Source organism: Mustelus asterias, chromosome 26 (assembly GCF_964213995.1).
Source record: "Mustelus asterias chromosome 26, sMusAst1.hap1.1, whole genome shotgun sequence".
NCBI lineage: Eukaryota > Metazoa > Chordata > Chondrichthyes > Carcharhiniformes > Triakidae > Mustelus > Mustelus asterias.
In genome coordinates, this window is record NC_135826.1 from 25,296,632 (window position 1) to 25,320,784 (window position 24,153).

At 47.5% G+C, this 24,153-nt stretch overlaps 1 protein-coding gene across 1 annotated transcript in view; it reads right to left on the reverse strand.

Annotated features, from left to right (window-relative positions):
* The window catches only part of atp5f1d (ATP synthase F1 subunit delta), a 32,301-nt gene extending 26,933 nt beyond the window's left edge, over positions 1-5,368 (reverse strand). The window contains exon 1 of the mRNA XM_078198294.1: positions 5,101-5,368. Coding sequence (XP_078054420.1) covers positions 5,101-5,232 — 132 coding nt within the window. The 5' untranslated portion in view covers positions 5,233-5,368. The remainder of the gene's footprint in view (positions 1-5,100) is intronic.
* Positions 5,369-24,153: the final 18,785 nt, after the last annotated feature.

A 24,153-nucleotide genomic window follows, 5' to 3' on the forward strand; every position in this document is an offset into this window, starting at 1 on the left:
ATGGCAGGTGAAATGAACAAATATGTCCTAAAACTTCAATGAGCCCAAATGTCTTCACCACCAGCTTCCACATTTAATGGATCATCCTCTGCCATTTACACCATCTCCAGCATGATGCCATCCATAACATTCCAATTTCAGCATTGCAAAGAAATGATTCTGTCTATCCCACCCAACCCTACTCATGCGCCTCAAATACCTCTTCCCTACAAGAAAGGAAATGCCACCTGCCTTCAGACCTCCTCTCTTCCCACCAAGCAGGGTCCCGAAACACTCTTCCTAGGTTGAAAACTAATTTATTTGCACTTCTTTCAACTTAATATACCATAGTCATTGTTCGCAATGCGGTCTCATCTACATCGGGGAGAAAAAACTCAGAATAGGTGACCATGTGGAATTCCTCCGTTTAGACTACAAACATGACCCCTACCTATCTGTCATTTTAATTCTCCAGCCCACCTCTGTCCCGATGTCTCTGTCCTTGGCTTCGAATCATACAGGTGATCAAGAAGGCAAATGGGATGTTGGCCTATATCGCAAGGGGGATAGAATATAAAAGCAGAGATGTCTTGCTGCATCTGTACAGGGCATTGGTGAGGCCGCAGCTGGAATACTGTGTGCAGTATTGGTCCCCTTATTTGCAGAAGGACATATTGGCCTTGGAGGGAGTGCAGAGAAGGTTCACCAGGTTGATACCAGAGATGAGGAGTGTTGATTACGAGGAGAGACTGAGCAGATTGGGTTTGTACTAGTTGGAATTGAGAAGGCTGAGGGGGGGATCTTATAGAGACCTATAAGATAATGAAGGGGCTGGATAGGGTAGAGGTGGAGAGATTCTTTCCACTTAGAAAGGAAGCTAGAACTAGAGGGCACAGCCTCAAAATAAAGGGGGGTCAGTTTAGGACAGAGTTGAGGAGGAACTTCTTCGCTCAGAGGGTGGTGAATCTCTGGAATTCTCTGCCCACTGAAGTGGTGGAGGCTACCTCGTTGAATATGTTTAAATCACGGATAGATGGATTCCTGGTCGGTAAGGGAATTAGGGGTTATGAGGATCAGGCGGGTAAGTGGAACTGATCCACTTCAGATCAGCCATGATCTTATTGAATGGCAGGGCAGGCTCGAGGGGCTAGATGGCCTACTCCTGCTCCTATTTCTTATGTTCTTATACTTAGCATCTCATCTCTACAATCAAGTACTTTATTGCTTTACAGATCATAACCTCCACCTTCAGTTTTTCAGACAGCTGTCGGTAATGTCTCTGCTATTCCCATTTACATCTCCTCTAGCCCCGTCTCATTTATTTGTCCCATTATCATTCCTTTGCCACTTAACCTCTCCTGCCTTCCAGCCTATCAGACACCACTGGCACCTTCCCCCCTTCCTTGCATCTGTACATGCTTGAAACCAAAAAAACAAATCAACCGTAAACTGTAAGTGCTACCTGACTGGAGTATCTCCTATACAGTTTTCATTTTAAAATAATTTTGGATTTGAGAATTCTTATGAATACATTTACATAAATTTCTGGTGACAGCATGATCAAAAATTATACAATTTTATACAAATTTGAAGTAGTTTTCATTTTGCATGATCATATTTAGATGCTATTGTATGTTATTCAGATGCTAGCAGCCATTTCTGTAAATGAAGCACCGGATCCTTCTGGCAAATAAAGTCAATAGACACATGGGAATTGGCTACAATTTAACTCCTCAATCTTAATGTGGACCTATGATTTAAGTAAATGGAGTAAAAACACAAAATATTGGAAAAATCAGCAGGTCTGCCAGCATTTGACAAGGAAAGCAGAGGATGATGTGTTGAATGTGGAAGCTGGTGATTAGATAATGATGACAAAGGGAACCCTGCCATGAATCTGGGAGGGAAGGCAAAGGCAACCCCGCCTCGAGTCTGGGGGTAAAGGGAAAGGGAACCCTGCCATGAGTCTGGGAGGGGGGCTGGAGTGTAGAGCAGAAGTGAGAAACATAGGATGGCAAAAGTATGGGCCCTGGAGGGAAATCGTGGTTGAGGAGATATATCAGAAGCAATAAGAAAGCGACATTGTCGGATACAACATGGACTGGGAACAGGGAGGGAGGAAGTGCAATCATGCAGCGGGGGTCAGTGGACTTAGAGTGGATATTATTTGATTTCCTCTATCTCTGGAGATAGGCTGAAAAGTTAAGGGAGGACGGAGTCACACAGATGGACCGCATGAAGGCAAGGAAAGGATTGAAATAGGAAGTAAAGTTCATGAACTCTGCCAGCTCAGAGCGAAATGGCACCTACACAGTACTGGAAAAAATGATCAGGGAGGGGACTGGGACTGAAACAAAGAATGTTCTACATACTACCATAAAAAAGGCATATCAACAAACCATATGGCTTCCCATAATGACTCCTTTCAATTGGAGGCGAGTAAGAGTCAATGGAGAAATTGTTCACAGAGAGAACAGGTCCAGCTGGGCAAAGGAGGCGATGGTGAATGGGAGCCACTTGTACCTCTCTTTCAAGGAGAAGCAGAAAGCCCACAGGCCATTTGTTGAGAGATAAAAGGTATAAAGGGATTGGACATCCACGGTGAAAAAGAGGTGGTTAGGGTCAAGATACTGTTAGTCACAGATATAACTGAAGAGATTAGACATGGGGATGAAAAAAAGAAATAAGAAATAAGTTCAGTGGGACAAGAATAGAGTGAAGCAATGGGTCTACAAACAAGGGAATTCCATTTGTGGATTTTGGGAAGGAGTTGGACCAAGACTGTGCTGGGTTGGGGGAAGTTCATGGAGGGAAGATTTTCAGAGAATGGGGTCAAGGTCTTTCAAGGTCAAACCAAATAAACAAACTCAAGTTAAATCAGGACAAAATAAAAAGGGGCAGCTCCCCAAAAGGAGGGGGAACAGCCCAAACAAAAATCAAAGTACAAAAGAAACTTAAAAACATCAAATCAATGTGATTATTAGGGTCGATAACGCATCCCAACCCCTGCGGTGCCCAACGGGCGGGGAAGGCGTCAACCACGCCCGTGGACACCGCATGCTCCCTCTCCAGGGACACCTGGCCGCGAACGTGGCCGCGGTAGAGGGGCAGACAGTCAGGATTGATGGCCCCCTCGATCGCCCGCTGCCTGGACCTATAAATGGTGCGTTTCGCCAGGCCCAGGAGCAGGTTCACGAGGAGGTCGGCATCCCGACCCGCCCCTCTCGACACCAGGTGATTTTTTTAAAACATGGCTTTCTACTCAGTGGTGATTTCATGGTCCATGGGGGAGGGAGGAGGCAGTATCAGAGAAGTGTTCAAACTCCAGAAGGCAGAGGTTGGTTCATCAGACAGCAGTGTCACCAACCTTGTCAGCAATCACCAACCTGTCAGCAGGTTTAACAACAACGCAGGCGTGCTGTGGGTTGGACCAGACAAGTTATGTTAAAGTTGTGTTGAACCTTGGCTAGACCACACCTGGAAGCAGTGGACATAATGATTGTTGTATTATGAAAAGAGTCACAAGCATGGGGTTAGGGGTTTAAACATCAGGAAAGGCAGAACAGACGTTCTCTTTTCTTAGAAAAGAGAAAGCTAAGGAAATGCCTTTTTTCGTTGAGATGTGTGCATCGACGATAAGGGTAACGCTCATTGCCCACCCCTAACTGTCCTTAAAAACATGGTAGGGAACCCGTACAGTCCATGTGGTGTTTTATACCAAGTTTTGATTTTTCTGTAGCATTATGGGTACAACGGAGTGACTGGTTAGGTCATTTGAGGGCAGTTAACCACATTGCAGTGGGCCTGCAGTCACATGTAGGCCAGACCAAGTAAAAACAAATTTACTCCCCTGAAGAACATTAATGAACCAGATGGACTTCTATAACAATCTGGTAGTTTGATGATTATTATTAATGAGATTAGCATTTCATCCAGATTAATAGGTAGAGTTTTATCTGAAACCAGGGACCATAAGTATAAGGTGATCCCCAATTAATTCAATAGGGAAATCAGGAGAAACCTCTTCACCTAAGAGGAGGCAGCACGATGGTTGGCACTGCTGCCTCACAGCGCCAGGCTCGATTCCCGGCTTGGGTCACTGTCTGTGTGGAGTCTGCACGTTCTCCCTATGTCTGCGTGGGTTTTCATCAGGTGCTCCAGTCTCCTCCCATAGTCCAAAGATGTGCACGTTAGGTGGATTGGCCATGCTAAATTGACCCTTAGTGTCATGGGGACTCGCAGGGTAAATAAGTGGGGCTACAGGGATAGGGATTGTGATTGGTGCAGACTCGATGGACCAAATGGTCTCCTTCTGCACTGTAGGCTATGGTTCTATGTTCAAAGAGTGGGAAGAACATGGAACTCACTGGCAAATACTTGCGGAAAATTCATTCAAGTGTAAGCTACATAAACTGATGAAGGAATAAGGAATAGAAGGACATATTGATGGGTTCGACAAAGTAATGAGAGAAGGGCAGCACAGTGATTAGCACTGCTGCCTCTTGGCACCATGGACCCAGAGTTCAATTCCAGCCTCAGGTAACTGTGTGTGGAGTTTGCAAGTTCTCCCCATGTCTGCCTGTGTTTCCTCCAAGTGCTCTGGTTTCCTCCCACGGTCCAAAGATGTGCAGGTTAGGTGGATTGGCTGTGCTAAATTGCCCCTTGGTGTCAGGGGGACTAGCAGGTTAAATGTATGGAGTAACAGGGATAGGGCCTGGGTGAGATTGTCGTCAGTGCAGGATCAATGTGCTGAATGACCTACTTCTGCACTGTTGGGATTCGATGAAAACTCATGTGGAGCAAATTTGGGCCTAACATACTATAGAAGTGTGTGCAGGCGTCAAATGAATGAAGCATAAATAAAACATCTGAAATAATTAAAGCAGAAGTAGAAAAACACCTGAAAAGCATTGCAAGAAACAGAGCAGATTTACAAGGGCAATAAGAGGATCTCATGAACAGGTTGGGTGGGCTGTGTTCTCCAAGAGTGAGGAGATGACCTGCTCAAGGTTGGAGATGTATTTTTTGGTGATGTTTGGTCAAGCTGAGCTACCTCTGCTGGAGAAGTTCTGGGTGGCGGTGGATTGCAGCTCTAGGAGAGGGCCCAGGCCTCGGCCTTACCTCGGTGGGAGAGGCGAATGTGAAAGACATCCCGGCGGCCGACGGCGCTGCTTCGGCGTAACCCCTGGCCAGAGCTGCCCGGGCCAGGCACAGCGGCCTAGGGCGGACGATGGAGCGGAAGGCGGTGAACATCCCGGAGACTCGCTTCTCCCTCACAAACTGACCCACAACCGGAGCAAGGACAAGCCACTACCCAGCCTGCCCCACAGCACGCCTGCGTGGACCGCTCTACCCAACCGCCCCCGCGCGGCGGCACGCTCCCACAACTGCGCACGCGCAGACCCACCGAGCGTGCACGGACCTGGCAGTTTCCCACCACTGAGCATGCGCAGACCCGGCAGCCTGGGTTTTTTTTCCCCCACCACTACGCATGCACAGACCCGGCAGCCTGATTTTTTCCCCCCCCATCACTGCGCATGCACAGACCCGGCAGCCTGATTTTTCCCCACTACTACGCATGCACAGATCCGGCAGCCTGATTTCCCCCCACCATTGCGCATGCACAAATCCGGCAGCCTGATTTCCCCCCACCACTGCGCATGCACAGATCCGGCAGCCGCGTTCCCCCTACTATTGCGCATGCACAAACTCGGCAGCCTGATGTTCTCTACCAATGCGCATGCGTACAGCTGGCCACTTCCCCCACCAATAAGCGCGTGCAGACCCGCCCCTGTCCTCGTCCCATTGCATTCTGGTCTCTGTAGTTCCTCTCCTCATTGAGGGGCCCATCCAGCACAATGCAGTGGCTGAACCCAGCCTGGCTTTGGCTCCCATGGTTAATAGGAGCATCTGAAGGGTTACAGCACAGAGGAGGCCATTACTGTCTCTCTGCAAGAACAACTCAGCTAATCCCACTCACTCTTACAACCCTCCAATGTTTTTTAAAATTCATTTGTGAGAGATGGGTGTCACTGTCTGGCCAGCATTTCTCCACTCCACCTGACGAAGAGGCAGTGCTCCGAAAGCTATGGCATTTGCTACCAAATAAAACTGTTGGACTTTAACCTAGTGTTGTTAAACTTCTTACAGCATTTATTGACCATCCCTAGTTGCCCTTGGAGGACAATTGAGAGTCAGCCACATTGATTTGATCTGATTTGATTTATTATTGTCATATGTATTACTATACAGTGAAAAATATTGTTTCTTCCATGATATACGGACAAAGCATAACATTCATAGAGAAGGAAAGGAGCTGAATATAGTGTTACAGTCATAGCTAGGGTGTAGAGAAAGATCTACTTAGTGTGGGGTAGGTCCATTCAAAAGTCTGACTGCAGCAGGGAAGAAGCTGTTCTTGAGTCGGTTGGTACTGTGACCTCAGACTTTTGTATCTTTTTCCTGACAGAAGAAGATGGAAGAGAGTATGTAAAGTAAAGTTTTAAAGTTTATTAATCACAAGTAAGGCTTACATTAACACTGCAACGAAGTTACTGTGAAATTCCCTGAGTCGCCACAATCCGCCACCTGTTCAGGTCAATGCACCTAACCAGCACGTCTTTTAGACTGTGGGAGGAAACTGAAGCACCCGGAGGAAACCCACGCAGACACGGGGAGAACATGCAAACTCTACACAGACAGTCACCCAAGCCGGGAATCAAACCCGGGTCCCTGGCGCTGTGAGGCAGCTGTGCTAACCACTGCGCCACTGTGCTGCCTCGGTGTGTGGGGTCCTTAATCATTAGTGGGGTAAAACTAACCTGTCTCACGATGGTCTAATCCCAACTCACATTCCCTATTAGTGGGTGAACAATCCAACGCTTGGTGAATTCTGCTTCACAATGATAGGAAGAGCCGACATCGAAGGATCAAAAAGCGATGTCGCTGTGAACACTTGGCCGCCACAAACCAGTTTCTACCTAAAATAGGTAGAAATCAACCCAACAGGGTTGTTGTGGTGGGAGATTTTAACTTCCTCTATATTGACTGGGACTCACTTAGTGCTAGGGGCGTGGATGAGACAGAGTTTATAAGGAGCATCCAGGAGGGATTCCTGAAACAGTATGTAGATAGTCCAACTAGGGAAGGGGCCATACTGGACCTGGTATTGGGGAATGAGCCCAGCCAGGTGGTCGACGTTTCAATAAGCTTTAAGATACTGATGGATAAAGATAAGTGTAGTCCTCAAGTTAAGGTGTTAAATTGGGCGAAGGCTAATTACAACAATATTAGGCAGGAACCGAAGAATGTAGATTGGGGACAGATGTTTGAGGGCAAATCAACATCTGGCATGTGGGAGGCTTTCAAGTGTAATAGGGATTCAGGACTGGCATATCCCTGTAAGAATGAAGGATAAGTATTGCAAGTTTTGGAAACCTTGGATAACGAGAGATATTGTGAGCCTAGTCAAAGAGAAAAAGGAAGCATTTGTCAAGGCTAGGAGGCTGGGAACATCCCAAGGCTTTTTATACATATATAAAGAGCAAGAGGGTAGCCAGGGAGAGAGTGAGATTAGATTAGTTTCACAGGTCGGTGCAACATCGAGGGCTGAAGGGACTCTACTGCGCTGTAATGTTCTATGTTCTACGGTTGGCCCACACAAGGACAGGGGAGGGAATCTATGCATGGAGCTAGAGGAAATGGGCGAGGTATTAAATGAGTACTTTGCGTCAGTATTCACCAAAGAGAAGGACTTGATGGATGATGAATCTGGGAAAGAGCGTGTAGATAGTTTGAGTCATGTTGAGATCAAAAAGGAGGAGGTATTGGGGTTCTTGAGAAACATTAAGGTAGACAAGTCCCCAGGGCCTGATGGGACTTACCCCAGAATACTGAGAGAGGCAAGGGAGGAAATTGCTCGGGCCTTGAGAGAAATCTTTGTATCCTCACTGGCTACAGGGGAGGTCACAGTAACAGTTTTAACAACACCAGGTTAAAGTCCAAGAGATTTATTTGGTAGCAAATACCATTCGCTTTCGGAGCGCTGCTCCTTCGTCAGATGGAGTGGAAACCTGCTCTCAAACAGGGCACAGAGACACAAAATCAAGTTACAGAATACTGTTGTTAAAACTGTTACTGTGTTTACCCCAATCCAACGCCGGCATCTCCAAATCATGACTACCATCGACAGGGGAGGTCCCAGAGGATTGGAAAATAGCCAATGTTGTTCCTTTGTTTAAGAAGGGTAGCAAGAATAATCCAGGTAATTACAGGTCGGTGAGTTTTACATCAGTGGTAGGGAAATTATTGGAGAGGATTCTTCGAGACAGGATTTACTCCCACTTGGAAATAAGTGGACATATTAGCGAGAGGCAACATGGTTTTGTGAAGGGGAGGTCATGTCTCACTAACTTGATCGAGTTTTCCGAGGAAGTGACTGTGGTAAACCACTGTTAGCTTACTGCCTGTGTGTGTGACATGCCTGGACACATCCCTGCCGGCCCTGCCCGGGACTCCTCCCCCCCGGTCCAGGTATAAAGGTGACTGCTCCCCACCGCCTGCCTCAGTCTCTGGACCAGTTCATCGGCATGGGTGTGCTCCAAGTCTTTTGCTAATTAAAGCCTATTTGTTCTTGCAAACAAACTAGTCTTTGCTTGATTGATAGTGCATCAATTTTATTAGCAAAAGTTTTGGGATGGAGCGGATACTAAAACCTGATAAACTCGAATTGGATCCTCAAGCTGGAGGAGCCTCTAACAGCTTCGATCACTGGCTGCGCTGTTTCGAAACTTTCCTCACCACCTCCTCCTCCGTCGTCCGGACCGAAACCGACAAGCTACACGTGCTCCACGCCCGGGTAAGCGATCAAGTATTCTCGATGATTAGAGACTCTGAAACTTACAAGGATGCGATCGAACTTTTAAAAGGCCAGTACAACAAACAGTCGAATGAAATCTACGCCAGACATCTTCTGACTACTCGCAGACAACAGCCAGGGGAATCAGGCGATCAATTCCTGCGTGCGTTGCGAGCACTTGGCAGGGCCTGCAACTGCAAGGTCGTAACAGCCGCCCAAAACACTGAGGACTTAATCAGAGATGCCTATGTCACGGGTATCAGGTCAAACTATATCCGACAACGACAGCTGGAACAGGGTGGGCTGGACCTACAAAAGACTGTGGCGCTTGCCGACTCGTTAAAGGTGGCCTTCCGTAATCTTGAGGCCTACACCCCCAACCACGGGGGCACATCATGGACACCGCGTTCACCCCCACCTCTGTACTCGGGAGGGCCACATCCCATCAATGACCCGAACGCTGCGGCAGTCTCCGGAGGCCTGAAGTGCTACTTCTGCGGCCTGGGGAAGCACCCCCGACAACGCTGCCTGGCGAAGGATGCGATCTGCTCCAGGTGTGGAAAGAAGGGCCATTACATGAAGGTATGCAGGGCGAAATCGACCTCCAAGCCCAGTAGCGCCACGTGTGACCCGCAGGGGCCGCCATCTTGGGCGTCGGTAGCCACGTGTGAGCCGTGCGAGCCGCCATCTTGGACGCCTTCAGCCGCGTGTGGGCCGTGCGGGCCGCCATCTTGGATGCCATCAGCCGCGTGTGGGCCATGCGGGCTGCCATCTTGGACGCCATCAGCCGCGTCGCAAAATCCAGTGGTGGCTTCGATTACGCTGGACCAGTCCAGGCCTCACCAACTCGCCAGGTCCATGATGGACATCGAGGTAAACGGTCGCACTACTAACTATTTATTTGACTGTGGGAGTACGGAGAGCTTTATTCACCCTAACACAGTGAGTCGCTACGTCCTTTCAGTACTGCCAGTGAAGCAAACGATCTCCATGGCTTCAAAGTCCCACTCAGTGGATGTCCTCGGGTACTGCGTGACGACCCTGACTGTACGGGGCACAGTGTACAAAAATTTCAGGCTCCTCGTGCTGCCACAACTCTGCGCTGCCATAGTCCTGGGGCTAGATTTCCTGTGTCACCTTAAGAGCATCACCATGGAGTATAATGGACCTTTTCCCCTGCTCTCCGTTTGCAATCAGCAGTTCTTAGATCGCCCACCGCGCACCACCTGCAGCCTCTCGACTCTTAAAGTTGCCCCTCCCACACTGTTGGAAAATCTCACCCCCGACTGCAAGCCCATCGCCACCAAGAGCAGACGGTACAGTGCGGGAGACAGAGCTTTTATCAGGTCCGAAGTACAACGGCTCCTAGGGTAGGGGATCATTGAGGCCAGTACCAGCCCCTGGAGAGCCCAAGTAGTAGTTGTTAAGACTGGGGAGAAACATCGCATGGTCATTGACTACAGTCAGACCATTAACCGATACACGCAGCTGGACGCGTACCCCCTTCCCCGCATATCTGACATGGTTAATCAGATTGCGCAATATCGGGTATTCTCCACCATCGACTTAAAATCTGCATACCACCAGCTCCCTATCCACCCGGAAGACCGCCAATATACTGCCTTCGAGGCGGATGGCCGTCTCTATCACTTCCTTAGGGTCCCCTTCAGCGTCACCAATGGGGTCTCGGTTTTCCAGCGTGAGATGGACCGAATGGTAGCCCAGAACGGGCACCTTCCCGTACCTGGATATCGTCACCATCTGCGGCCATGATCAGCAGGACCACGACGCCAACCTCCACAAATTCCTCCACACCGCCACACTCCTAAATCTGACCTATAAGGAGAAGTGTGTATTCCACACACACCGCCTCGCCATCCTTGGTTGTGTTGTGGAAAATGGGGTCATCGGTCCCGCTCCCGACCGCATGCGTCCCCTCCTGGAACTCCCCCTCCCCACCAGCCTCAACGCACTGAGGAGATGCCTGGGTTTCTTCTCGTATTGCGCCCAGTGGATCCCCAATTATGCGGATAAAGCCTGTCCGCCCATCAAATCCACCTCTTTTACCCTGACGGCAGAGGCCCGCCTGGCCTTCGACCGCATCAAAGCAGACATCGCAAAGGCCACAATGCACGCTGTAGACGAATCCATCCTGTTCCAGGTGGAGAGCGATGCATCTGACTTCACCCTAGCCGCCACCCTTAACCAGGCAGGCAGACCCGTGGCCTTCTTCTCACGAACCCTCCAAGGCCCTAAAATTCGACACTCCTCTGTCGAAAAGGAGGCCCAAGCCATAGTGGAAGCTGTACGGCACTGACGCCACTACTTAGCTGGTAAACAATTCACCCTACTCACGGACCAACGGTCAGTTGCATTCATGTTTAATAACCTGCAGCGGGGCAAGATCAAAAATGATAAAATATGGTGGAGAATTGAGCTTTCCACCTACAATTACGACATCTTATACCGGCCTGGGAAGCTCAATGAGCCCCCAGACGCCCTGTCCCAGGGAATATGTGCCGGCACACAAATAGACCAATTGCAGACTCTCCACAACGACCTCTGCCACCCAGGGGTCACCAGGTTTTTCACTTCATTAAAGCCCATAACCTGCCGTACTCCATTGAGGAAGTCAGGTCTATAACCAGACACTGCCAGGTCTGCGCAGAGTGCAAGCTGCACTTCTATTGGCCAGACAGAGCACACCTCATAAAGGCCACCCGCCCTTTCGAACGCCTAAGCGTCGACTTCAAAGGCTCCCTCCGCTCTTCTGACCGCAATATATACTTCCTCAACATCATTGACGAATATTCACGTTTCCCTTCGCTATTCCCTGCCCGGATATGACCTCGGCCACGGGCGTCAGGCCCCTGCACAGCCTCTTCACCCTGTTCGGTTTCCCTAGCTATATCCATAGCGACCGGGGATCCTCCTTTATGAGTGATGAGCTTCGACAGTACCTGCTCTCCAAAGGCACAGCCTCGAGTAGGACCACCAGCTACAACCCCAGGGGGAACGGACAGGTAGAGAGGGAGAACGCGACAGTCTGGAAGGCCGAGTTACTAGCTCTGAGATCTAAAGGTCTTCCAATCACCCACTGGCAAGAGGTCCTCCTTGATGCACTACACTCTATTAGATCACTCCTTTGCACAGCTACCAATGCTACCCCTCATGAAAGAATGTTTGTTTTCCCCAGGAAGTCCTCCTCGGGGACCTCACTACCGTCGTGGCTGACGTCCCCAGGCCCTGTCCTGCTCCGGAAGCACGTGAGGACCCATAAATCGGACCCCCTGGTCGAAAGGGTCCAACTCCTCCACGCCAACCCCCAATACGGCTATATAGCGTACCCCGACGGGTGGGAGGACACGGTCTCTATTCGAGACCTGGCACCCGCAGGTGCCCCAGGGACCACTACGACCCACACCCCCAACCCCCGTATACAGCACGCCTGAGCCCCAGGAGCCGCCACCACGCACCCGACAATCGGAAGGGACTACAGACGACTCGAGCGACTACGGCCTGGCGCCTGAACCAACACCGCGGCCACCGGAACCGACACCACAACCGGCACTAAGGGGGTCGCAGCGGCAGATCAAGCCCCCAGAGAGACTAAATTTGTAAATTTGTAATTCTGTAAATATTGTTCCACCCACCTCACCCCCGCCGGACTCTTTTTTAAAAGCAGGGGGTGAATGTGGTAAACCACTGTTAGCTTATTGCCTGTGTGTGTGACATGCCTGGACACTTCCCTGCCGGCCCTGCCCGGGACTCCTCCCCCCCGGTCCAGGTATAAAGGTGACTGCTCCCACCCCCTGCTCAGTCTCTGGACCAGTTCATCGGCATGGGTGTGCTCCAAGTCTTTTGCTAATAAAAGCCTATTTGTTCTCGCATACAAACTAGTCTTTGCTTGATTGATAGTGCATCACCCCCCCAGTCTAACGCCGGCATCTCCACATCATGCTTAATTGAAAGCTGTAATATTTGAGCTATCACCTCATCCCAAAGCATAAAGCTGGATATTACTGAGGCAGCATTGTCTTGATTAGTATAAAACTGAGGCCAACGCTCCTCGACACTGCCCTGAGGTGCTTTCTTCCAGGTGAGATGTTAAGCTGAGGCTGTATGCACCCTCTCAAGTAAAGATAAAAGATCTCATGGTTTTATTTCAAAGTAAGAAGTCTCACAACACCAGGTTAAAGTCCAACAGATTTATTTGGAATCACGAGTTTTCGGAGCGTTGCTCCTTCATCAGGTGAAAGAATGCATCTTTGTAGAAACTTGATGCCGTGCCGGTATGCGTGATCTTCTTGGAGATCCTCTCCGCTTTGAGCCAGCAGTTTGTGGTGTGGGTGGTAGCCATGATGTGGCGATGGCGTTGGACTGGGGTGGGCACAGTAAGTAGTCTTACAACACCAGGTTAAAGTCCAATAGATTTATTTAGAATCATGAGCTTTCGGAATGCTGCTCCTTCATCAAAGAGCAGAGAATCTCTCCCGCGTCCTGGCTAATACTTATCCCTTAACCAACATCACTAAAAACAGGTTACCTGGTCACCATGTTGCCATTTGTGGGAGGTTTCTGTGCACTGCCTGTGCACATTTCCTACTTTACAATAATGCCTACACTTCAAAAAGTATTTCATTGGCTGGAAAGTGCTTCAGAGTTTTTCAAGGTTGCTTAAGGAGTTTTGTAAATAGATGTTTCTTCTTAAAGTGTTAAAAGATGTCTACCACACATCCTGCAGGGATTGGTTAGGTGGTGACCTGGTACTCTTTTTGGTTGTTGTCCTCCCACCGCCTCCCCCCCCCGCCCCCCCCCCCCCCCGCTCTCCCCCACCTCCCCCCCCACCGGCATGACAATGACCAGGATAACTGCCTTCAACACCATCACTCCATCAGCTCACTCAATGCAGAGTCGGGAGCAATCTGGTAGTTAAAGGCCCGCTTGGCTTGGTTAACACAGGAGATCTCACCTGGGGGTCCATGAGAAGGATTTGCGGGGTCTGCATCTTCTCCCAACTCTGCATCTTCTCCCAACATCACCAAATTTTACCCCAGGTCGATCCAGCTCTTCTCAAAGGTCAGCAGCAATAAGTCAGTGCTACATCACTCATGTGACCTACTTGACCCTCCCCACTCTCATGAAGCAGCAATTCATTTACAGAGTTCAATATTAAAACAGCCAACAACATTTTAAATCCATTTCCCATTGTTTAAATCCATTCAGAGTTACTGTGTGATGTTGAATACCATTTGTTCCCAATTCTCTTCCTTACGGTGGCACAGTGGTTAATACTGCTGCCTCACAGTGCCAAAGGCCCTGCTTCGATCCCCAGCTTGGGTCACTGTCTGTGCGGAGTCTCCACATTCTCCCCGTGTCTGCATGGGTTTCCTCCGGGTGCTCTGGTTTCCTCCCACAATCCGAAAGACGTGCTGGTTAGGTGCATTGGCTGTGCTAAATTCTCCCTCAGTGTACCCGAACAGGTGCTGGAATGTGGCGACTAGGGGATTTTCACAGTAACTTCATTGCAGTGTTAATGTCAGCTTACTTGTGACACCAAACCTGCGTGCTTCTTCTGACTGATAGAAGTTGGCTTCTCTTCAACTATTACCACGTGGGAAGGTATAGACATTTCCATGGATAGAGTCTCTGACTGGAGTGAGCGCTCTGGGTGTGAATGCTCTGACTAAATCCAATGGCACAGTAAGAAGTCTCACAACACTAGGTTAAAGTCCAACAGGTTATTTGGTAGCACGAGCTTTCGGAGCGCTGCTCCTTCATCAGGTGAGTGAAGGAGCAGCGCTCCGAAAGTTCGTGCTACCAAATAAACCTGTTGGACTTCTTACTGTGCCCACCCCAGTCCAACATCGGCAACTCCACATCATGAATCCAATGGAGTAGACACTCTGACTGGAGTGAGCACCCTGGGCCCAGCACAGCTTCCTGAAGGTAGCATTTCCATTTAGCACAACTCACTGATGCAAAGCCGGATTTTCGGCAATGACATTGGTGAATCCAAAGTACCCAAGGCAGGATGAATATTGATGATAACGTGCTTACGAAGATTCTGCCACAATTTAACAGCATTGCTACTCAGTGCCAGCAACAAGTTTCACATTAAACACAAATTTTTATTTTGAATAAAAACTTGTGATATGAAGAATTCTTATGACATGGGAGGGTCGCCTCAGAAGCATAAAGGCTATGGGGGGAAGAGGGTGGGGAAGTGGTAATGTCAAGGAATTAACAATCCAGGTTGATTAATGTTCTGGGGGCGTGAGTTTAAATCCCACCACGGAGACTGGTGGAAATTAAATTCAATTAATAAATTAGGAATATAAAGCTAGATTTAATGGTGACCATGGAACTATCATTAATTGTCGGAAAAACCCATCTGGTTCACTAACGTCCTTTAGGGAAGGAAATCTGCCGTCCTTACCTGGTCTGGACTACATGTGGCTCCAGAGCCACAGCAATGTGGTTGACTCCTACCTGCCCTCTGAAATGACCTTGCAAGCCACTCAATTCAGGGGCAATTAGGGATGGGCAACAAATGCCAGCCAGCGACGCCCATGTCCCATGAAACGAATAAAGGAAAACAAAACAACACATTTATCACCCAGCAGGCCCCTCCATTGGTAAAATGTGGATTTATCTTTATTTTAATTGTCTTTTGATCAGAAAAATCAGTCATAAAGGTTTTATCTCATAAATAAAAAAACTCCAGAGACACAACCATTCCTTGACAGTTTGATGCCCTTGGCTTCTCCTTGGCTACTTGTCCTGGTCTTCCTGTCCTGAAGGTTTTTTGAATTGATGGGATCACACGTTTGTTCTGCAAACTCCGTGATGGATTATGCTCCATCTGTCATTATGTAGCAATCAACTTGTCCTTGTTATCTTCATATTGTACCTTACCCTTTCAAAATATACAGTCATGTAAGGTGCATGGTCCTGTGCTCTCCTTTGGAATTGCCAACTCTCCAGGATTGTCCTATATTTTAAGTTGATCTTTCTCTACACTCTAGCTATGACCGTAACACTACATTCTGCACTCTCTCCTTTCCTTCTCTATGAACAGTATGCTTTGTCTGTATAGCGCGCAACAAACAATACTTTTTACTGTATGTTAATACATGTGACAATAATAAATCGAATCAAATCAATATTTTTTAAAAGATTTTTTTCACACTTTTACTACTGATAAAAATATTGGAGACGTTTGCGGGAGGCAGGATTGGTGATGTTTGACCGACACTCAAGCATCAGCCAACTGAGTAACGTGGGCTCAGTGCAGACCCCGATAGTCACAGTGGCTGAATCCCACCTGATCATTTGGAATTGAATATTAATCTACAGGAGCAATATAAAGAATATTGCTCCCTTGAAAAGGCAGTGCAGGACATCTGGTTATAACGAAATACATGGCTTTGAGTAAATTCAAATGTTCTTTCGTAAACATCAAGCAAACTTCCCAATTTTGGCATGTCAGCTACGACTCTCACCAACTTTTACAGGTGCACCATAGAAAGCATTCTTTCTGGTTGTAACACAGCTTGGTATGGTTTCTGCTCTGCCCAAGACCGCAAGAAATTACAAAAGGTCGTGAATGTAGCCCAATCCATCATGCAAACCAGCCTCCCATCCATTGACTCGGTCTACACTTCCCGCTGCCTTGGCAAAGCAGCCAGCATAACTAAAGACCCCACACACCCCGGACATTCTCTCTTCCACCTTCTTCCGTCGGGAAAAAGATACAAAAGTCTGAGGTCACGTACCAACCAACTCTTCCCTGCTGCCGTCAGACTTTTGGATGGACCGACCTCGCATTAAGTTGATCTTTCTCTACACCCTACCTATGATTGTAACACTACATTCTGCACTCTCTCGTTTCCTTCTCTATGAACAGTATGTTTTGTCTGTATAGCACACAAGAAACAATACTTTTCACAGTATTTTAATACGTGTGACAATAATAAATCAAATCAACAAAATTAAATCGAGATCGCTCTGTCAGCATTTAAATTACAATTATGAGTCATATAAACTTTTACAAAGCACAATATTATCAGGATTTCGCTCCTAGTCAGTCACTGCTGGGATACCGGTGGAAGAAAACAAGCAGAAACTCAACTAAGTTTCTACAGGAAACATCTTTTCTACTTTGAAAGCATCAAAACTATTCTTTAGAAATATTCCTGGTGGAGTGTGCTGCTCAAACAAAATATAAACAGATTTAGCCCCAAGTATTAGCGGGAGCCTTTTCCAATTTTCTGCTGTGAATTTGGCTGGAGACTGGGCAGAAACACAAGGATCAGAGGCATCAGTGATCCTAATTTCCCTCTGCTGATTTGCTGACACAGTGCCAGGGACTTAAGTGGCCTCAAACCTGCGGCACAAAACTCCCTTTGTTTCCTATTAAATAATTCCGAGCATGCCTAATTTCCAAAGTGGTGTCTGCACCTTCAGTTGCCTGGGTCTAAAGCTCTGGAATTCCCTCCCTAAAACTCACCACCTCTCTGTTCTCCTTTGGACACCTGTCCTAATATCTTGTTATGTGGCCCGGTGTTTGATAATCTCTGTGAAGAACCTGGTAATGTTTTATTACTTTAACGGAGCTCTATTAAGTGGCTGTTATCACATACTATTTAGCACCTAGCAAGCCTAAATGTCTGTACTCTGATTTCACTTGCTGTCCATAAAAAAAGGGGCAAAAAGATCTGCAGAGGGTATTATTTGAATATGGCAATGGAGTGGTTGAGGTCTAGCTGGCACAGAGGAACCAGTCTGTTCCCACGTACCTTCCCCAACAAACACTTGTTTCCAGCTACCCCAGTCCAATTTTAAATCCCTCCGTAGCAGCGGCACTCTCCCTCTCCCCCTTAAAACCCACCTTTCTGAGCAGCTTTGTGAAAACACATTCCTAATCATTCCTTCCTTTGGTTTCATGTCCATCCTCCTCGTGTCTGCAAAATATCTCAGACCACCTTTGCCAGTTCAAACACTCTGCAAGTCTGAGCTGATGCCATTTCAAGAAGTCAGGCGAGTTTAGAAAATTTCTACTGTCATGTTAAGTTAGTGAATTTTTTCTCATGGCGAACAATCATTGAAACAACTATGACATCAACAAGTTCCATCCTACCATCAGACTCACCATGGATTACTCTCCGGAATCGGTTGCATTCTTGGACACATGTATCTCCATCAAGGACGGTCACCTCAGCACTTCACTTTAGCACAAGCCCACGGATAACCTCACGATGCTCCACTTCTCCAACTTCCACCCGAAACACATTAAAGAAGCCATCCACTACGGACAAGCCCTCCGTATACACAGGATCAGCTCAGATGAGGAGGATCGCAACAGACACCTACAGACACTGAAAGATGCCCTCATAAGAACAGGATATGGCATTCGACTCATCGATCAACAGTTCCGACGAGCCACAGCGAAAAACCACACCGACCTCCTCAGAAGACAAACACGAGATACGGCGGACAGAGTACCCTTCGTTGTCCAGTACTTCCCCGGAGCGGAGAAACTACGACTTATGTCTGAAGGCTACAGAGCTGTAGATGGCACAATAGCTTCGAGATACATACCCCTAACTCACACTAATGCCAAAGTCAAATGTAAAAGTTGGGGTCTAGGCTAATTTTGTAACGTACCTTGGAGTTTCTGATCTGGTCCCCAACAACGTTCAAAATAAAATTTAAGGAATTAAAATTGAATGCCAGTTCCATTTTGTTAGGGGGAGCATTCTAACCATTTAGTCCCAAAGATGTGCGGGTTAGGTGGATTGGCCATGCTAAATTGACCCTAGTGTCAGGGGGATTAGCAGAGTAAATGAGGGTTACGAGAATAGGGCCTGGGTGGGATTGTGGTCAGTGCAGACTCGATGGGCCAAATGGCCTCTTTCTGCACTATAAGGGATTCTATGAATCTCGTGTTGCTGGAGGAGTAGAGCTTTACTCAATGAGAGTGCACGCCTGGAATTCAGGGACAGATGTCAGTACAGCCAGTCTCATTTTCCACCCATTAAAAATAACAGACGGAAAATCATGCAGCCTGTGATGGAGTTGAGTTCCTGATGTGGGCTCATATAATCCACACTGCTGTGCGCTAAATCATAAAACTCTTTCATTATTTTTGTCATTTTAAAGGCTAGTTTTTAATATTTGCGTTCATATTTTGTATACAAAATAACTGGTACAGCAGACAGTCCCACACATAGACTGTACTCAGCAACAAACATGAGAAAACATACAATATTCAACTTCCAGAAATATTATTCTGATCACTAACACTGTCCTATAATCCACCGTCCTTTACTCACAGAGTTAAAAATATTATACATTCAAATAATAAAAATCAACAAATAACACTGATTAACCCTCATTTCCTTTTTGAAGGCAGAACTCACCTTATTGGCAGAGGGCGGAGCAGCGTCAGATGGAAGTTCTTCAAACATCCGCGGTTGAAAGGATTTGGCCTCAAATCGAACATACCGGTACGTTGTCAACAACAAACATTCAAACATTTTCAGAACCAAACAAGAATTGGTAGCAAAATACCAACCAGAAACTTTATTTGTGCACAAGAAGTTCCTAATTACAATTTGATGGCATGTCTGGATCAATTTATGTTATCTTTACATATTTAAAAATTAATTTATAGGACATGGGCATCGCAGGCTAGGCCAGCATTTATTGCCTATCCCTAGTTGAAGGTGGTGGTGAGCTGCCTTCTTGAGCTGCTGCAGTCCCAGAGGGGCAACCACCGTGCTGTTAGGGAGGATTTTGACCCAGCAATTGTGAAGGAACGGCAATATATTTCCAAGGCAGGATGGTGAGTGACTTGGACGGGAACCTCCGGAAGGTAACATCTTTTAAGGCAATATCATTTTTTTAATATTTCCATTTGTTTTGGTGATGTTAATGCAACAAAGAATAGCAAGACAGCCTGAACAGAGAAATAAACATGATGCAATGTGAAAAGTTTCAAAGAACAGTGACCAAGTAGCAGGACACGGCATGTTTGCTCTTATCCTCCATACACTGCGTCTTATAGATTGTAGCTGGGTAGATGACAAAAAAAGATCAAACTCTTCCCCCACTCTATCACTCAGACACACATCTCTATGGCTGGTTCACGCGTGCATTAGCTGAGAGACTGAACCCTCTGACAGACAGTGAAGTGCAACCAGGAGTAAAGCAGGAGAAAAATATCACATGAAAAAAGAGATGTAAAAGGGGGGAGGGGAGGGGGGAGAGAATACCTAATGAAGGAGAAAAATACTTTGTTAAATATGTTCAAGAGGGAACTGAACACGGCCCTTGTGGCTAAAAGGACCAAGGGGTATAGAGAGAAAATGGGAATGGGATACTGAAAACATATGATCAGCCATGATCATGTTGAATGGAGGTGCGGGCTCAAAGGGCCGAATGGCCTCCTCCTCCTGTGCCTAATTTCTATGTTTCTAATAGAATAAAAGCAGAAATTACATCTACAAAAAGCAAATAGTGAAAATTGAGAAAATAAGTATTTAGGTAAAGGGTCAGGTTGATTAATTTGGAAATTGAACAAGTTTTCCAATGATAAATGGTACATTCAAACCAACAGATATTTCCAAGTTGTACTTGTAGAGGTGTGGCAGAAAGACTTTTTTCTCTTTTAGGGGATGTGGCATTGCTGGCAAGGCCAGTATTTGTTACCCATCTCTAGTTGTCTTTTAACTGAATGGCTTGCTAAACCACTTCAGAGGGCATTTAAGGGTCAACCACAATTACTAAAACAGGAAATGCTGGAAAATCTCAGCAGGTCTGACAGTATCTGTGGGGAGAGAATACAGCCAACGTTTCGAGTGTGGATGGCCCTTCGTCAGAGTCAACCACATTGCTGTGTATCTGGAGTCACATGTAGGTCAGACCAGGTAAGGACGGCAGATTTCCTTCTCTAAAAGGACTTTGTGAACAAGATGGGCTTTTATGACAATCAATGATAGCTTAATCATTCCAAATTTATTAATTGAATTTAAATTTCGCCAACTGCCATGGTGGGATTTGAAGCCATGTCCCCAGATAACGAGGTTGGGCCTCAGGATGACTAGGCCAGTGATATTGCTAATATGCTGTCACCTCCATCAAATTCACAGCACAAACAATTGCCATTCACCTCAACGTCTCTATGGCAACATTTACGGTCCACACAAGCCTCCTTAAACTCTTCTTCAAGTCATTCTTGTAGCATTATCTCCCATCCTTGTTTCCCTCCTGTCTGTATCTAGTTTCCTCTTCAATGAATCCAGGCTATTCACTTCAACTATTCCTTCTAGAAGTGACTACATATTCTCCAGACTCCGTAAATTTATTCAAATATTGGGAAGATTGAAACGACTGTTTTCGATCCCTGCACAACCTCAGCTCCTTCCTCACTGACTGCACCCCCCTCTCTCGGGTAACCCTCTGAGGCTGAACCAGACTGTTGACAAACTCAGCGCGGAATTCTCCGATCTTGCCCACGGCTGGGATTCTCCAATCTCGCCCGTGGCTGGGATTCTCCGATCTCGCCCGTGGCTGGGATTCTCCGATCTCGCCCGCGGCTGGGATTCTCCAATCTCGCCCGCGGCTGGGATTCTCCGATCTCGCCCGCGGCTGGGATTCTCCGATCTCGCCTGCGGCTGGGATTCTCCGATCCCGCTGTTGTGAATGGAGATTTGGCTGAATTTGCCAAATTCTCCGTTCTCGCTGGCAGCGGTAGTGGGCGGTGAGAGATCAGCGAATTCCAGCCTTTGTCTCGTATGACCCGGAGATGCAGTTCAACTACATATCCTCACCATCAATAAGATCGCCTGTTTCCACCACTTAATATCGACTAATTCCATCCCTTTCTCAGCTCATCTGTTGATGTAAGCTTCACGCAAGCCTTTACTATCTCTAGACTTGACTATCCCAGTGCATTCCTGGCTGAGCTCCCACATTCTACACTGGGTAACTGGGGAAATCTCTGTTACCTGTGTCCTTACACATTCCAAGTTCCATTCACCCATCACCCTGGAGCTCATTGGCCTTCATTGATTAAGCAAGGCCTCGATCTCAAATCCTTATCCTTGCTTTTCAAACCCTCCTTAGCTTTGCTTTCTTCCTATCTCTGTAACCTTCTCCAGCCCCTACACCCCTCCCTATCTCTGTAACCTTCTCCAGCCCCTACACCCTCCATATCTCTGTAATCTCCTCCAGCTCCTACACCGCTCCCGATCTCAGTAACCTCCTCCAGCCTCTACACCCCTCCGTATCTCTGTAACCTTTTCCAGCCCCTAACCCCTCCCTATGTCTGTAACCTCCTCCAGCCCCTACATCCCTCCCCATTTTTGTAACCCCCTCCAGCCCCTACACCCCTCCCTATCCCTGTAACCTTTTCCAGCCTCTACACCCCTTCCTATCTCTGTAACCTCCTCCAGCCCCTACACCCCTCCCTATCTCTGTAACCTCCTCCAGCCCCTAAATCCCCTCCCCATCTCTGTAACCTCACCAGTGATCGTAAACTGGTAGACCAACCACATCAATCCAATTCCAAGATGGCGCTGGAGCGAGGCAACTTCTTGCAAGCTGTGCCCAGCATACCTTCTAATTCTATCTTTTACTCTCGTTCTGTGCATTAAGTTGATCTTTCTCTACACCCTAGCTACGACTGTAACACCACATTCTGCACTCTCTTCTTTCCTTCTCTATGAACGGTATGCTTTGTCTGTATAGCGCGCAAGAAACAATACTTTTCACTGTATGTTAATACGTGTGACAATAATAAATCAAACCAAATCAAATCAGAAAATGGGCGGCACGGTGGCACAGTGGTTAGCACTGCTGTCTCACAGTGCCAGCGACCTGGTTTCAATTCTGGCCTTGGGTCACTGTCTGTGTGGAGTCTGCACATTCTCCCCTGTCTGCGTGGGTTTCCTCCGTGTGCTCCGGTTTCCTCCCATTGTCCAAAGATGTGCAGGTTAGGTGGAGTGGCCATGCTAAATTGACCCTTAGTTTCAGGGGGATTGACAGTGGGGTTACAGGGATATGCTCTCGGTGGGATTGTTGTCGGTGCAGGCTCGATGGCCACATGGCCTCCTTCTGCACTGTAGGGATTTCTATGATCAATATCGAGGCTACTCAAGCTAGTCAAGGACTGGTATTCTGTGGTGAGCTCCAGACTCCCCAAAGCCACTTCACCACCTACAAGGCACAAGTCAGGGGTGTGCTGGAGTGCTCTCAACTCACTCGGATGCGTGCAGCTGCAACAACACAAGCGGCTCAACACCATCCAGGGCAAAGCAGTCTCTTTAATGGGTCCCTTGTCAGCCTGCCCCTGGGGTTTGAGAACAGGCCTTGTTCACAGTAGTCAGCGTTGGCTGATGGGTTGTTCCCGAGAAATGTCCAGACAGAGAGACCCCCCACCAGATGTGTCAAGGCTCTCCACAGAACAAAGAGTGTTCAGCGTGTCTTGCTGATGGCCTTGTTGCTTTGCAGGCCAATATTCGGGTTTTAGGACATTTTAACCACTGCTCTCTTTGAGAGCTCTGCCCCAGAGCAATGGCAGGGCATGAAAATGGCCCAGGCAGGAAATCTACACCCACCCATCTTTCAGCAGCTGAAGGAGGCAGAGGGCAAATGAGTTCCTGGCTTTGTGGTTGGAGTGATCTTTCAGAACTCTAAGCAGCCCAGTCGAGATGGGCAGTGGTCCATACCTGGAACCAACTGCCTGTTTAAAAGTAGATACAAAAAAACAACGACACAAAACGTTGTAGCAACTTTTACCTCCACACAAACATTACACGTGGAGCAGTGTCGACAGCGTAGAGGCCGAAATAACCTACAGATATGGCACCATTTCTTAATGAAGGTGATCCCGTTGATTGTCACTTCCGCTGCCTCCAGTAAATAGTTCGGGTCATCAGGATCTACAACAAAAGAAAACACTGAGAATTGTGCAGTCGTTGGTCATTCATTCCATTGTACCTGTCCCAGCTCTTTGAAAGAGCCATTCAATTAGCCTTACCCCCCACCCCCGCTCTAGCCCCATTACCATTCAAAGGTTTTCTTTTCAAGGGTTTATCCAATTCCCTTTTGAAAATTGTAAAAAGTCTCACCACACCAGGTTAAAGGCCAACAGGTTTATTTGGAATCATGAGCTGCTCCTTCACCAGGTGTCACACTATGTGTAACCCCCACCATTTGGCCTGGGCTTGCAAAATCCTACTAATATCCTGGCTTGAGACAATTCACACCTCTTTAACCTGTGCTCAACCCTCTCTCCACTCGCACTGTCT